At 40.0% G+C, this 16825-nt stretch overlaps 1 protein-coding gene across 8 annotated transcripts in view; it reads left to right on the forward strand.

The window, feature by feature from the left end:
* The window catches only part of EIF2AK3 (eukaryotic translation initiation factor 2 alpha kinase 3), a 114750-nt gene that overhangs the window by 13207 nt on the left and 84718 nt on the right, over window positions 1–16825 (forward strand). For all 8 annotated transcript variants that reach the window (XM_036347591.1, XM_036347587.1, XM_036347590.1 and 5 more), the window contains exon 2: window positions 1572–1701. Coding sequence is in view for 7 of the 8 variants with exons in the window: in XM_036347587.1 (XP_036203480.1) it covers window positions 1572–1701 (130 nt within the window). In the remaining variant the exon portion in view is untranslated. The remainder of the gene's footprint in view (window positions 1–1571; window positions 1702–16825) is intronic.

Raw genomic sequence — 16825 nt, forward strand, 5'->3', positions numbered from 1 at the left:
AGCTAGAGGGGGAGAGTGGTTGTGTGTAATCTGGGTTGGTTTTTATGTTGGAAGAAATCGTAGCAGATTGGACTACTGAGAGGAAAGGTCTGGTAGAGGAGAATAATTGATCTGGGGGCAAGAGGAGAGATTTGCAGGTGTGAGTCCTCATGTATGCATGAGGGAGAGATCTCTTGCCTAGGTGGAAATGGTGGTGGGGTGTGGGAGTGTGGACTGTTTCCCACAGTAACCGGAGGAGAATACTTGGGTCCAGGTGCAGATAAATGGATAGATGTGATGGTGTGAAACAGTCTTATTGGATTATTTCTGTTTTTCTCTGAAAAATAGGTAGCATAGTCCCTGAAATGCATGAGCTTGCAAGAGCAGGTGTCAGAAATTTGAGGAAAAATGAGAAATTTAATAGTCAACCTAGGACAGTGGGCAAGTGGATAGACCAGGGAAATGTCATATGATTGTTGAGCATCAGTAATAGCCCCTTTGAGGTTTGGTGATCATAATTAAAGTGAGACCAGTCAGCATGGTTATGTGTTTCTTTAGCCACATCCAACTGCACAGATGCAAGAATGAAAAAAGGCAAAAAGTTAAATTTAATGAGGGTTGGAGTTCTGCCAGTCAAGTGTGACATGCAGGAGAGGAATAGCGGTTGAAGGTGTAAGAAAGGAAGTGCTTAAAATGAAGGACTGTGGAATTTCAACTGGGTAAGAAAGAAGTGAAAGCATAATGGTAGTGAAGGTAGGTAATAGGATCAATATGGTTTGTAGGTTTGGTGCAGTCAGTGGTTTGTAGGAGTCAGGAAAGTAGGAGGTGAGTTGGAAAGGGGTTGTTGGCTCGGGATGTGATGCTTGAAATTTCATTGGGACAGGAAGTTGTGTTTGGCAATGATAAGGACAAGGGTCTGAACTTGGGAGTGACTGAGGCAAAGTAGACAGTTCACGAAACTGAAAGAATTTGTTAATAGTGACAGTAAACCAGGACCTAAAATCCTCATGGAATGGGGCTAGTGACCTGAGGGTCAGTAAACAATTGCTAGAGGGATAATAGTTGGAATAGTCTGATCCTGAGGATTTTTAGAGAGGAGAGAAAGAAAGTAGTCTGGGGACGGTGACAAGGTGCAAGGAATACACCTACCCTACCACTAGACGCAGCGGTCAAGGGTGTGGAGAAAACAGTTAATTGCTTCCAAAGCAGTGTTCTCAAGGAAAGCCAGATTTCATTAGAGCAAGAAGGAAAGTGAGCATTCAGGGAAGACTTCAGGATTGGGGAAGATAGAAGAGAACAGAGCAGAGAATGTTGAGTTTCATATGGGGATTACAGTGTGGGAATGAGGGGTTCCCTAGTAGTTTGAGACTTTTCATAAGTGATGTAAACAGATAAAGGACACAGTGCAATTATCTTGGAGGCTAAAGGCAGATAGTAGTGGCAGAACAGTAAGTGATATGAGGAGGTGGGCCTTGCTTCTCTCCTGCAAGTAGAAGCCTGGGAGGGGCTGGTTTTCTTTCAAGTGTGTGGAGTAGGGGCTCAATATCTTAGATATCTTTTAAAATTTTTCCCATTAATTTTTAAACTTACAGATCATTAGTGATTATCAGCACTTTAGATGGGCGAATTGCTGCCTTGGATCCAGAGAATCATGGTAAAAAGCAGTGGGATTTGGACGTGGGATCTGGCTCCTTGGTTTCATCCAGCCTTAGCAAACCAGAGGTAAGAATTTTCATTTAACAGAAAAACTCAGTTGTAATGAGCAATTGCTGATATTAATACTATTTATTTGCTTTTAGAATTGGGGCTCAGGGCCCCATTGCTTAGGTGTGAGGCCTGTATGCCTCTTACTATGTCCCCTTGGGGCAATTACTTTTTTGTTCCTCAGTTCCCCTGTTGTAATGAGGTAGATGATATTGATCACCTACTTCTTAGGGTTGTTTTGGACATTAAATGAATTAATCATATAAATGAATAACTAAGGATACTATCTGCTATATCAGTATAGCTCATTATTTGAGCTGTAACATGCTCATTTGTTATTCTCACATAGTCCCTAAATAATAAAATAAATATAAGTAACTTAACTGTGCTTTAATAGTTAGAAATACGAGGGTGGAACAAAAGTAGGTTTACAGTTGTAAGTATGCAAAACAGTTTCTTCTTTTTTTTTCAACATCGGTGTATATTGATTGGTTGCCTCTCACGTGTGCCCTCATCAGGAGTTTGAACCTGCAGTCCAGGTGGGTGCCCTTGACTGGGAATCAAACCCAAGACCCTTCAGGGCATGGGCTGATACCCTAACCACTTAGACACATTGGTCAGGGCCAGAGTTTATTCTTCATTATTTTCTATCTGAACAACTGTAAACCTACTTTTGCCTCTCCCTATACATGCTGCAAAACCTCATAAGTGATTCTTTCTGTACATTTTCCCTCCAGCGTGCATCCTTATTATAAGCATAATTCATCTGAAATTTTCTTGGAATGTAATTTTAGACAAATTTGGTTATTCCCAAAAAGAGGTTTGCTTCCAGAACTACTCTGCCACGTGACTCTAAGACTTGGGTAGGTGGCTTAGCCCCTCAGAGTGTTAGTGTCCTCATCATGAAAGTTAGGACATTGCCTGCCTTGAGGAGGTTAGGGGAATGCATAAATGAGGCAAGTATTTTCTCATGTTTAGTCTTGACTCTGATGGATTAGTCTCTCTTTTTTGGAGCTTTATTCTCCTGTTTAAATTATTTAAAACTAGAGGCCTGGTGCACAAAATTTGTGCATGGGAGGGGTGTCCCTTAGCCTGGCCTGCACCCTCTCCAATCTGGGATCCCTCTCACAATCCAGGACCGCTGGCTCCTAACTGCTCTCCTGCCTGCTTGCCCCTAACCGCTTCTGCCTGCCAGCCTGATCGCTCCCAACTGCCCTCCCCTGCTGGCCCGATTGCCCACAACTGCCCGCCCCTGCTGTGACCTGCCTTCTCCACGCGAGGTGGTGGAGACGCTGGGACCGGCCTCCTTCACGCCATGTGGAGCCACGGGACCCCTAGGCCTCACCACACAGAGCTGCTGCCTGGCCCCGCTTCTGCTGTGCACATGGCCATCTGGTGACGGCCATCTTATGGCGGCCATCTTGTGATGACATCGCTCGCGAGGACACAAGGACCACCTAGTCCCATGGTCGGCAAACTGCGGCTCGCAAGCCACATGTGGCTCTCTGGCCCCTTGAGTGTGGCTCTTCCTAAGCCTTCCGAGCACCCTAATTAAGTTAATAACAATGTACCTACCTATATAGTTTAAGTTTAAAAAATTTGGCTCTCAAAAGAAATTTCAGTTGTTGTACTGTTGATATTTGGCTCTGTTGACTAATGAGTTTGCCGACCACTGGTCTAGGGCAATGTAATAACCATTTTGACAAGTGTGACGTGGTATCTCACTGTGGTTTTGATTTGCATTTTATGATGATTAGTGATGTTGAGCATCTTTTCATATATCTGTTGACCCTGTGTATGTCTTCTTTGTAGAAATGTTTCTTCATGTCTCCTGCCTACTTTTTGATCAAATTGTGTATTTTTTTATTGAATTGTATGAGTTTCTTATATATTTTGGATATCAACCCCTTATTGGATATATAAGATGTCCCAAAAAATGTATACACACACTTTGAATAATTAAATACATCTCATTGAAAAAATTGGTCTATCAGCTATTAAAGTATATATACATTTTTTGGGACACCCTGTAGTATTTGAAAATATATTCTCCCATTCACTAGGTTGTCTTTTTGTTATGTTGATCATTTTCTTTGCTCTGCAGAAAGCTTTTTAGTTTGATGAAATCCCATTTGTCTATTCTTGCTTTTGTTTCCCCGATTTCAAGTAGTTTATTACCTATGTTTTATTCTAGGAGTTTTGTGATTTTAGGGCTTACATTTAAGTCTTTAATCTATTTTGAGTTTATTTTTGTGTATGGTGTAAGACAAGCATGTCAAACTCCCGGCCTGCAGGCTGCATGTGGCCCACAACGGATATATTTGTGGCCCAGCCAATATAACTTAATTTTTACAATATCCTGTTATACATAATTATTAATAACTAGAACTACAACATTCGCTAATGACTGATTACTATAATCATGTTGCATTCATTTCCCCAATGCACAGGCATACCATGTCTCTTCACTAATCCTAGCAGCGAATATTTTAGCAAAAAGCTCACTGGCTACCTTCTATGCAGAAGAATCCCAAGATCTCTTTGTATTATCGAGACTTAAACTTTCTACCTCACAGAAAAGAAAAAAGAAAATCTAAAGTTATTTAACCATTTGTGATAGCATGATGGGTTTACTACATTTTACTGCTGACCTGAGTTTGTGGAAGCATTTCTTGAGACTGTGTTAACTGTGTAGACATGTTGATGACAACAGCATTGTTCCCAGCAGTGTAATATAACCTGATGTACTGTACAGGTTCAGTAGTGTGATCCTTACAGGGATTTTCCTGAGGTGGGTGTTGTGGGTCTCATTTTGTAGAAGAGGAACGTGGAGAAATTAATTGCTTGGAGTCGCAAACAGATTAGGTGATAAAACTGGGATTGAACGTAGGCTTGCCTGACTGCATCCCATTCTGCCTGCTCTGGAGCCTTTTCCCTTCCCTATCTTGTCTGTACCTCCTTGCATAATCTTAGGCTGTTCATCTCGTACAGCGGATCTCAAACTTTATGGTTTCCCTTTACATTCTTAGAAATCATCGAGGGGTCCAAAGAGCTTTTTATCCCCCAGATTATATCTGTCTGTACTTAAACCATCTTAAAAATTAAAACATAAATTTTAAAAAGACTTACTTATTAATTCATTAAAAAGACCGTGGGCCCATTGTATGACAGCATAAACAGCATATTTTTATGGAAAAAAACCCTATATTTTCCAATACAAAAAATTTAATGAAAAAAGTGGCGCATTGTTTTACATTTTTGCAAATCAGTTTAATTTTTGGTTTAGCAGAAGAAAATTGGATTTTTGTGTCTGCTTCTGCATTTACTGTGTTGCATTGTTGTTTTGGTTGAACTATATGAGGAAGAAAATCCAGACACATCCTATATATTAAAAGGCTAATATGCAAATTGTCCCCTCGACCAGGAGTTTGACTGGAAGTTCAACCAGGGGATGGGGATTGTGGCCAATCACCCACGGCCCCTCCCTCCAGCCGCCCCCACCTCCGAGAGGCCCCCCATCAGGGGCGGGGCCGGCCAGACCCTACCTGTGCACGAATTTCAGGCACTGGGCCTCTAGTAAATATGAGTGGCCAGATTATTATGACCACCTGACGTTTGTAGGCAAATTAGCCGTACACTGCATTGTATGGGATATGGAAGCCGAAGGCCTGTTTGAACACCTTTGCTGTCTGCAGTTACCAAGATAAAACATCTCCAATTTGCATAGGAACACAAGGATTGGACAGTTGAGCATTGGAAAAAAGTCATGTGGTCCAATGAATCATGTTTCCAGTTGTATCATGCAGATGGTAGAGTGGGAATTTGGCAGAAACAGCATGAAAGCATGCACCCCACATGCATGAGTATAACCCTTCAAGCTGGTGGGGCAGTGTTATGGTTTGGATCATGTTTTCCTGGCATGATTTGGGCCCTTTAATTCGTGTGGAACAACGTCTGAATAGCACAACATACTTAAGTATCGTTGCTGATCAAGTTCATCCTATCATGTTGATGGCGTATCCCAATGGAGATGGCTTCTTCCAACAAGACAATGTGCCATGCCACGGTGCTCATATTGTGCAGGAGTGGAGACTGTACCTTGCTTAGGTGGCCCCCACAATCACCAGATCTCAATCCAATTGAGCATTTGTGGGACGAAGTTAAAAGAGCCATCAGGCAACTGGTTCCATAACCATCAAATCTCACAGAACTGGACAGTGCTATTCATCAGGCATGATGTCAGATTCCTCACATCACCTTTCAACGTGTCGTCAAGTCAATGCCAAGCAGAATCACTGCAGTATTGAAGGCAAAGGGTGGCCCAGTGAAGCACTGATGGGGTGGTCATAATAATCTGGCCACTCAGTTTATGTATATATCCCACATTCAAAGGCTGTTAAATCGCGTTGTTTACCCATATCTTCAGAAAAAAATTATTTCTGTCATGGCAAACAACTTGCCTCCCTATTTATAATGGTCTGGCCCTCTAAGAACTTCAGTGTGAAATTATAGCTAATTTGCCTACAAACATCAGGTGGTCATAATAATCTGACCACTCAGTGTGTGTGTGTGTGTGTGTGTGTGTGTATATACACTAGAGGCCTGGTGCATGAATTCGTGCACGGGGGGTGGGTCCCCTCAGCCCAGCCTGTACCCTCTCCAATATGGGACCCTTTGGGGGATGTCTGACTGCTGGTTTAGGCCCTATCCCAGGGATTGGGCCTAAATCGGCAGTCGGACATCCCTTTTACAATCCTGGACTGCTGGCTCCTAATCGCTCACCTGCCTGCCTGCCTGGTCACCCCTAACTGCCCCCCGCCCCCCACCGGCCTTATCGCCCCTCACTGCCTCTGCATTCCGGCCTGATCGCCCCTAACTGCCCCCCCTGCTGGCCTGGTTGCCCCTAACTGCCCCCCTGCTGCTGGCCTCATTGCTCCAAACTGCCCCTCCCCCACTGGCCTGGTTGCCCCACGCAGCCTGCTGTTCAGTCGTTTGGTTGTCCCTCACTAACCCCCCTGCTGGCCTGGTCATAGGAAGCCATCTTGTGAGGGTGTGAAGGTTAATTTGCATATTGCCTCTTCATGATATAGGAGGATGTAGGAGTTGGAAAAGGAAGGAGTATTTTTTGTACCCTTTTCAGATGATTTTGGTCATTTTTTTGATACTATATAAAAATAAGTGAAAGTTTCTTAAAGGTTAGTTGCACTATGGAATCTCAAACTGTATTGTACATTTTGTACTCTGTTGCATTAACATCCTTTGGTCTGTCTTGCTTTTTCCTCTTGCATGGTTTTCTACCATCATTTGGAAAATATTGATGGAATTACAAAGATCTTTTGAATATTGAAATATTTCCTCATAGAATATTTTAAAAAGCAGATTTATTACTCTCACCCCTGATCTCATCAAAAAAATCTTTTAAGTACTGGGAAGCTGTCAAGCTCACATTGGTGGATACAGGTTTTTCAAAATTCTAGTTTTTGTTAAAACTTGAATTTTATCATAAATGGTTTTGAAGTGAGACATTCACTTTATTTTTGAGAAAATGTCTGGGAAAAGTCAGTCTTATAACCATAGCTTTTCTCTCCAATGTCCAAGTGAAAATGGAGCTCCATGCTTTCCTCATATCTGCTTGAGTGTGTGGCCCACACTTTCTCATTAGTCAGCGGAAGGGTGAAATGTGTGTTCAGGTCACAATTTAATGAAATTGCTAACTGTTATTTCTTTGTAAGAACATTGTGAGCTAAACTGTCTTTTGTCTTCGTTTTTTGCTGTGTGCGCATGGAACACCAGGACTACTAGTTGGTGCTGGATCGAGTCGGGGCGCCAACAGTTTACTAGGTGTACCGGGTAATAATAGCGGATTTTGTAATCAAAGAAAACAGGATAATTTCAAGAGAAACATCAAAAGTGCTTTATTCAAAGTAATGTCCATCACTAGCTACACATTTCCCGCATCTTTCAGGTAATTTGTGGATACTGTCCCAATAGAAAGAACTTTCCTTGTTTTGAGTCAAACCATTCAGAGACCCAATTTTCCACTTCTTCGTATGTTTTGAAGTGCTGCTCAAAGTGTGTGTGCCATCCATCAGAACAAGTGGTAATCTGAAGGAGCACAGTCTGGTGAATACAACGGGTGGGTTAATACTTCCCAGACAAGATCTTATAGCATGTCTTTTACTGGTTTTGAAGTGTGTGATGGTACGTCATCATGAAGCAAAATTACTTTGCTGTGTCTTTTGGCATATTCTGGTCATTTCATGATCAAAGTGTGGTTCAAATTGATTATTTGTTGTTGGTAGCGATCAGTATTAACGGTTTCACCTGGTTTTAGAAGCTCATAATATACCACACCTTCCTGATCCCACCAAACACAGAGCATTGTCTTCTTTCCGAAGAGATTTGGCCTTGCAGTCGATGTTGACCTGGATCAATCCATGATTTTGTGCATATGGGATTCTCAAAATAAATCCACTTTTCATCGCCAGTCACAATTTGATGCAAAAAAGACTTCCATGCTTTTGAAGCAACATTTTACTGATGACTTTGTGGTTTTCTGTTTGTCTTTCGTTCAGTTGATGTGGCACCCATTTCCTTCCTTTAAAATCTTTCCCATTGCTTGTAAATGATCAGAAGTTGTTTGCTGAGCAACATTTAATCTTCTGCAAGTTGTTTTTGAGTTTGACACACATCTTCATCCAATAATGCTTGTGATGGTTGGTCTTCAAACTTTTTCGGTTGACCTGGATGTCTTTGTCTTTCATTTTAAAGCGTTTAACCAGCATTCACAAGTATCTGGAGATGGAGCATGTTCACCATAAGCTTCCCGAAGTATTCAGCAGAACTTTTCTTCAAAATAAAGTAATGAATTAAAACTTCCCGCAAATGCTCTTTTTCTGGCACGAAATTCGACATTTTTAAGTGTAAAAATATCTATGATGTTAACACCTTCAGCAGATTTGACATATGAAGTTTTGAAGCTTGTCAATACAACAAAATAGCATACATATCAAATCGCATATATATCAATATATGTGTAACTCCATCTATTGAAAAAAATCCGCATTATTAACCGATACATCTAGTAGTCACCATTGCTTTCACTCTATACAAATGTCACCACAGTGAAAATGCAAATGACAGCGTATTAAAACTATTTTACCTCTAAAAAAAATAAAATAAAAAAACCCCTATTTTACCTCTGCATCTCTTAAAGTGTCCACAGACCACACTATAATAAGTGCCAACTAGTATATAATCTACACTAATAATAGACAAATATGTAAATTGACCATACCTTCACAACACCCCAAGCCAATCAGGAGTGAGTATGCAAATTAACCCAACAAAGATGACGCGGCTGTGGGCAGTGCGCATGCGTGCAGGCACCAAGTGGCCTGGGGGTGGGGTGATGATGCAGGCGTTCCACACCACCCCAGCCTTTCCAGGCCTCTGGGCAACGTGGGAAGGCGGAAAGGTGACTCTGGGCTGGAGCAAAGGCAGAAAGGTGTCTCTGGCCAGAGAGAAGGTGGTGCCGGCAGCCAGGGGAAGGAAGGCCCATTCTTGCACGAATCTTTGTGCATTGGGCCTCTAATAGAAATGATAAAAAGATTTGTAATATTATGAACATGTTAACAGGAGAGGAATGTATTGTGAACTTGAGTTATCTGTTATTCAGCAAGGTGTGTGCTGCTCAGCATCTAGAAGTTGTGTTCAGAAGTTCGACAAAATACCACAAAGAGAGGATCAAAAGCTACTTTGGATGTATAGAGTAATAACTTTCTAAATGCATCTGATAAAATATTTTAGGAAGGTCTCTAAATTTTTGTGAGAAATGGTTAAGGGGTTGACTTTGTCTTTCTGAAGCCCAGCATTTGGTAGGAAAGGGTGGTGTAAGAAGGAGGGCTAGTTGCAGCAGGCAGAAGGAACTGGTGTGGGGATATAAAGGGGCTACCCAGGTGACAGTAAGTAGACCCTTGGCTTCATGTGGAGACTCTTGTATTAGAATGTCAGTTCCTCAAGAGTGGTATGAAGATAAAACTGATCAAACTCAAAGATGTATTCTCTGTGCAGTTACTAACTTAATGAGAAGCTGAAGGGTGAAGAATTTTATAGCCTGCAGCATGATTTCCAGCCCTCAGTGATAGAGGAATTGGTTATGGATTGCTTGCACTTTTGCAGAATTAACAGTCAAAGCAGTGCAGGAACTTTTTAGGTAGGAGTGACTAGAACTCAGGAGCTTGAGTTCCAGTGCGATTCTTCCTCTAACTGGCTTATGACCTGTCTAAATTATTCTTTAATTTCCTCATCTGTAAAATTATGGGATTGGGCTAATTCTCTAAAGATTGTTCTAACTTCAGGAATCAGCTGTCATCAAATACAGGAACACCCAAATAAATTATCTAGAGGGATTTTGGAACTTCCCTTTTTAGTACATTTAGGATTCTTTAAAAAGTAAAGTACAAATTCATTAGAAATTACCCTTAGGTGCACATCTTACTGCCTCATGGCCTACTCTGTTGTTGTCCATAACCTTTTCTGATCCAAAGGGCATGTGAAAATAGTATATCATGTTACTTTAGTGGTTATTTTGCTTATGTTAATAAAGAGTTCCCAGAGATTGATAGAGATTGACAATTCTATTAAAAACAAGTATTTTACATTATATTTAGAATGAATTGTGTACTGCAGGAAGTTTGAGATGCCTTAGGACACAGATCTGAGTTTAAATTTTTTTCTCTTAAGTAGGTATTTGCAAACTTCCTCAAAAGAATACTGGTATAAACTAAGCTAAAACTGTGTGTGTGTGTGTGTGTGTGTGTGTCTGTGTGTGTGTGTGTGTGTGTGTATTAGAATAAATGCTGAACCTAAGGCAGTGATTTTTAACCAGTGTGCCGCAAAAATTTTTTAAGCATGAATACCTGACTATTTAGTCAGAAGCATTGACCTTTTTTCTCTTAGGTTGTCAAATAGGAAAATGACAACAGCCAATAGAACAATAGCCATCTGGTGTGAATAAATCAAAATTATATCTATTTTTCTGTCAGATTGGCAAAAATATATATATTTTTGGTGTGCTGCAGATTTTAGTAATTAGTTTGTGTGCCTTAAGAGGAAAAGGTTGAAAATTGCTGACCTAGGGTGTACTCTTATTAGCATTTACAGATGTGCCCTAGTTTCTAGGCCTAGTACAGTGGGCCTTAACTTACGAGTGTCCCGACTAACGAGTTTTTTGAGATACCAGCTGTCTCTCAGCCGACTTTTTGCATTGAGTTGACAGAGTAATTTGAGTTAACGAGCTCCTTAACGAGCTCGGTCTCAGAACGAATTAAACTCGTAAGTCAAGGCCCCACTGTACTTTAGATAGTAGCTAAGAATTTTGTTTTTAATTTTCAGAAGGACCACCTGAGATGAAACCTGATTATCTTTCCTCTGGTAATTTATATGTAGATTCAACCTTCAAAAAGCATTTAGATTTGGCTATGGTCTTAAATTTTATTTTGTTTTGTAACATATCAGCATAGTTTTTCTTTAGGTCTCTGGGTGGCATTTGGACCACACTTTACCAAATCTTAGTAGGTACAATCTCCTTGAACTGTTTACTTCTCTATATCTTGGAACACATTCATAAATACAAAGATCTTTCTTATATTTACTTAGAATGCATATTATAATTATGTGTATATAACAAGTTTTTCCTTAGATGAATATCTTTATCTTTTCCTTTATGTAGAGATATATTTGTTTTTTGTTTCAGTTTTCTGTTAAATTGCCTGTCTCCCCTCCCCCCCTCTTAAAAAGAACAAACAACTCTAAGTCTATAGTTAGAGTTTGGGGGTTTGTTTTATTTTAGACTTGTTCCTCCCCAAGGGACACTGTGTTTCTGTTTCAGACAGGTGCAGAAACAGATAACCATGAAGCTGGAGCTCTCCAGCCTCCCCACCCACTCAGACTGCATTCATTAAGGGTCTTCCTGGGTGGGGGAGCCTTTGGAAAGAACACACTTTTTATGGTTACTGATTCATGGTTCACAAAAGAGTCCATTTAGTAAACCCTTTTGAGTATTGCTTTATTAAAATAAGTTTTTAAAGATTCTCAAATTTATGCCCTGGCCAGTGTGGCTCAGTTGGTTGGGCATCGCCTCATGCACTGAAAGATTACTGGTTTGATTCCCAGTTAGGACACAGGCCTGGTTTCAGGCTCAATCTCTGGGAGGGGCGTGCAGGAGACAGCCGATTGATCTTCTGCTCTCATATTAATGTTTCTCTCTCTCTCCCTCTCCCTTTATCTCTCTGTAAAAATCAATAAAAAAATCTTTAAAAAGAATGATTCTCAAACTTATACTGAAAGATGCCAGGTCATTTTACAGTTTTTATTTGTACATTAACTAGCATATATTCAGCCTGGCTATGTTATGTATGTGGTGGTTTATTGTGAAAAGTCAATGTCAATCATGTAGCAAGCCCATATTTAAATAATTGCTTCAGTTAATTGCTTTTTTTTTTAATTATAGGAATGAAGCATTGCTTTGATTCAGTTTTGTTTTATTAATCCCTTAGTGTGGCTGAAAGCAATGCTGTGAACCAAACCAATTTATTCAAGCTATAACCAAGTGAAAAATTGACTTCTCATGTACATTGCTTTTGTACTTCATAAATGTATATTAGTATAAGTAAAGGCAAAGATAGTTTCTAAAATCTGAATGTGAAAAGTATGCTTAAGAAATTTTAGTCTGGTAATTTTCCTTGGGGATTTTGTTTTGTAGGTTAAGTATAGGTTAAGGAAAGAAAGAATGAAACAATTATTTACTTGGTATTTCACTGCTCTTGGGCATTAATTAACAATTTTTGAAGATAATAAATACTAAATCACTTAATAGTTTGTTTTTTTCTTCTCCATTTACTTCTATTTGAAATTTACATTTCCTTTTAGGCATATCACATAGGGTGACTTCTTGCAGCTAATATTCAGATCTGCTAAAAGCTCTCATAAACCTGTATATTAGATCATCTTCCTCAGTCTTTGAGGTATGATTTCCCAGGAACACTGTTCTTTTAGCAGATAAACCTCCCTTACTCTCCCCATCATGGTAATTTAAACGTTTTCAGGGAAATAAAAAAAGTATTTTGTCAACACAATAATGTTGGGACTTTTTTAAAATCACAGCTAGTCAATTCTGGCATCTAGTAGTCTGGTCAGTTGCTCATTTTGATTTATTAAGAGTTACCATTTTATGTTGTATTCATTGTACATCATTTTTGAAGAATTGAAATATACAAAAATATGCCTGTTAATTTTCTTTCATATTGCTTATTTTTATGAGAAAGTACTTTATGATCCAGCAGAACATCTATATTATAATCAAAGGAGAATATTAGGGCTGATAGAGATTTCTGGTAAATCAAAGACTGGTAAAAATTTGATAGATTTGATTTTTTAAAATTGTTTTGAGACAGAGAGAGAGAGAGAAACATTGATTAGAATCATCGATTTGTTGTCCCATGTATTTATGCATTCACTGGTTGAATCTTGTATGTGCCCTGACTGGCAATTGAACCCTCAATCTTGGTGTATCGGAACGATGCTCACCAAATGAGCTACCTGGCCAGGGCCTGATATATTGAATTCTTACATTGAATTCATCTTTGTTTAGTTTTGAGTTTTTGTTTTTAAATGGATGTTGTGGATTCAGGGTTGGGAAAGAAATAATCGACATGGCATAGTTAAGCTTTCTACACCTTGAATTTACTTTTGGAGCAGCTATTTGAATTCTACAAGCTTCTTTTGAAATGTTTGAAATTTGGTGTTAAGGAACCATAGTTATTTTCTGAAGTTTTCTTGTAGGAAATAAAAGAAGCCTCGTGATGAATTTATATATTTTTGTTTTAATACTTTTGCTTAATAAGTATACATATACTGTATATGTATATCCCACGTTCAAAGGCTGTTAAATCGCGTTGTTTACCCATATCTTCAGAAAAAAATCACTTCTACTGTCGTGGTAAACAACCTGCTTCCCTATTTATAATGGTCTGGCCCTCTAGCAACTTCAGCACGAAATTATAGCTAATTTGCCTACAAACATCAGGTGGTCATAGTAATCTGGCCACTCAGTGTATATATCATGTACATATATATACATATATGGTATACACACACATACACACATATATGAAGTACATTAGAGGTTCAAAATAACAGCCCTGGCCCTAACTGGTTTGGCTCAGTGGATAAAGCGTCGGCCTGCAGACCGAAAGGTCCCAGGTTCGATTCCGGTCAAGGGCATGTACCTTGGTTGCAGGCACATACCCAGTGGGGGGTGTGCAGGAGGCAGCTGATCGATGTTTCTCATCGATGTTTCTAGCTCTCTATCCCTCTCCCTTCTTCTCTGTAAAAAAAAACAACAATAAAATATGTTAAAAAAAGATAACAGCCCTGGATTATTAAATGACATAACAACTATTGTTTGATTAGCACGTTATAGTTTGCTGAGTGATAGCAAACCATTCTTATTTAATCCTTAACATATCCTCATAAAATGTTCTTATTAACTCCCATTTTTTCAGAAAATTAGTCTCAAAATGGTTCAGAAATTTGTCTGACGGAGTAAAGGTGAGATAATGCTGGTGGGTGTTTCTCGGCATCTAGAAGGGTTCAGTAATCTGGAGAAGGCGCTGTGTGTAAATTAATCAAGAATCCAGAGACAAAACATAATTTTGGAAGGCATTTTGGGGAGCCAGAGAAGACTTAGCTAAAGGAACTAAGTTCTTCTGTCTCCTGGACCTCTTGCTTTTTATTAACACAATTTGTCCTAAGGCAATGGTTGGCAAACCGAGGCTCGCGAGCCACATGCGGCTCTTTGGCCCCTTGAGTGTGGCTCTTCCACAAAATACCACGTGCGGGTGCGCACGTACAGAGAACGTTGTGGAGTGAAAGAAGATGTAGTGTCGAGGATTGAGAAAGGTATGTTGAGATGGTTTGGACATATAGAGAGCATGAACGAAAGGAGATAGACGAAACAAGTATACAAGACGAGTGTGGATGGGAGAGTTGGAAGGTGTCGACCTCACCGAACGTACCTAATCAGATTGAGGACGTTTTTAGCAAAGGCCAGCTTAAGAGTACCCTAATTAAGTTAATAACAATGTACCTACCTATATAGTTTAAGTTTAAAAAATTTGGCTCAGAAGAAATTTCAATCGTTGTACTGTTGATATTTGGCTCTGTTGACTAATGAGTTTGCCGACCACTGTCCTAAGGCAAGGTAGATAGATATACACATCAAAGACCAGGGTTTAGTATACAGAATCCATTGTCAGATTGGAGGAACTGCCTATGGCTGTTCAGGTGTTTGTCCAGCAGGAGGCAATAACATGTAGATTGAAATGCCCTCAGCTGTCTGGCAGCAAACAATCATTTATACATCCTTTTCAGGTTTGGGGAAATCCCTTAGCCATTTCCAACAGGCAATAACATATATGATTCAGCCCTTGCTGAGTCCCCAAGTTCCATCAACCTTTTGATGAAACTCTTGCATTTATGACATGCTGGAATTAACTTCTGGCAGTGAGATTCATTGGACTTATGCTGGGGTCCAACCCCAGCAGGTCCAGGGGTTCCCAAAGGCGTAGACGGAGTCGGCGAAGAAGGAAGGACACGGAGACAGTGTTCAGTTGATCATCATAGCGAGGTTCTCTAGCCAGGTTCTAGCCAGGTTCTCCAGGCAGGTTCTGTTACCAGGTTCTAGTCAGGTTCTCTTGCCAATTTCTGTAGTCAGGTTCAGTCCAGGATCTTTTGCCATGTTCTCTCCAGCGAAGTTCTTCTGTCTCTAGTTCTGTGTTCTAAGCTCTGTATTCTAAGTTCTGTGTCTTGCTGTCTTGTTGCATCTGTATTTATACCAGTTGATTCAATCCTATCAGTCTCTATTACAAAGGTTAGGGCGTTTCTTATCTTCATTCCAGGGAGTAAAGATTATGTAGCTTAAGCACGATTGTTCGTAGTTAAAGTGATTAATTACCCGCCTGGCACTTAGTTAAGAGGTTTTATTCCCTCCCTAACTTCAGGGGAAAATCCCTACCTGGGGAAACAACCTTTCTCAGAGAGGAGACCTTGGTTAAAACACATAGTGCCAAGAAGGTGAGCAAACATATTAAGAACAATATGCCATATATTCCAGGTCCCTTGAAACAGCAAGGATGGACCGGCTCCCGGCAGACTTATTGATCTTTTGACTTATTTCTTATTTTCTTTACAATATTTTATTTTTTTTGAAATATCTCAATACTTACCAATGTATTTGTATTTCCTGTACTAATAATTATAATTCTTAATGTACTTTATCAAGAATAATTTCTCAGATACATCACATAGATAGCATGTTGGTGTGTGAATACTTTATAAATACTTATAAATACAAATACTTCCACAATTAGAAATAACTGGCTTATAATGCAAATGCCTCACTGAAACTACCCTTTGATTCATCCATCTGTCTCATTGAAAGTTTCACAGTAAAAGAGAATATCAAAAACCCTCTCTGGTTTTTTTTGTGTGTGTGTGTGTGTCTTTTCTTTTTTTTTAAATTTCAGAGAGGAAGGAAAAGGAGAGAGAGAGAAATATCAATGATGAGAGAGAATCATTGATCGGCTACCTCCTGCAGGCCTCCCACTGGGGATCAAGCCTGAAACCTGGGCACGTGACCCTAATTGAACCCTGGACCCTTCAGTCCTCAGGTCGACACTCAATCCACTGAGCCAAACCAGCTAGGGCTGTTTTGACTGTGGAGGTGTTGGGGGAGCAGGAAAAGGAGTGTGGGAAAAGCAGCAGGCCAACATATCACCAAAGTGGTAGAAATATTAATCAGTAATTTGGGGACCAAAAGACATAACCTTTTAAAAAAGTTGTGGAGACTGATTTTGAGGATTAAGTACAGTAAATTAATGTGAAGAATTTTGTAAAACGGTCAAGTGTTAGTTTTATTCCAAGGTTACATAGTGGCTGACAGAGTCAAGGAGGGGATCCAGGAGTGCGGTGGGAGGGAGGGGTCTGTGGGGTGATCATCTCGCTGTGGACATGTCTCCATTTCATATGTTGGATGCCTGCTGTTGCCTCACCACCTCGATTTGCAAAACCTTTTAACTCT

Source organism: Myotis myotis, unplaced genomic scaffold (assembly GCF_014108235.1).
Source record: "Myotis myotis isolate mMyoMyo1 unplaced genomic scaffold, mMyoMyo1.p scaffold_m19_p_2, whole genome shotgun sequence".
NCBI lineage: Eukaryota > Metazoa > Chordata > Mammalia > Chiroptera > Vespertilionidae > Myotis > Myotis myotis.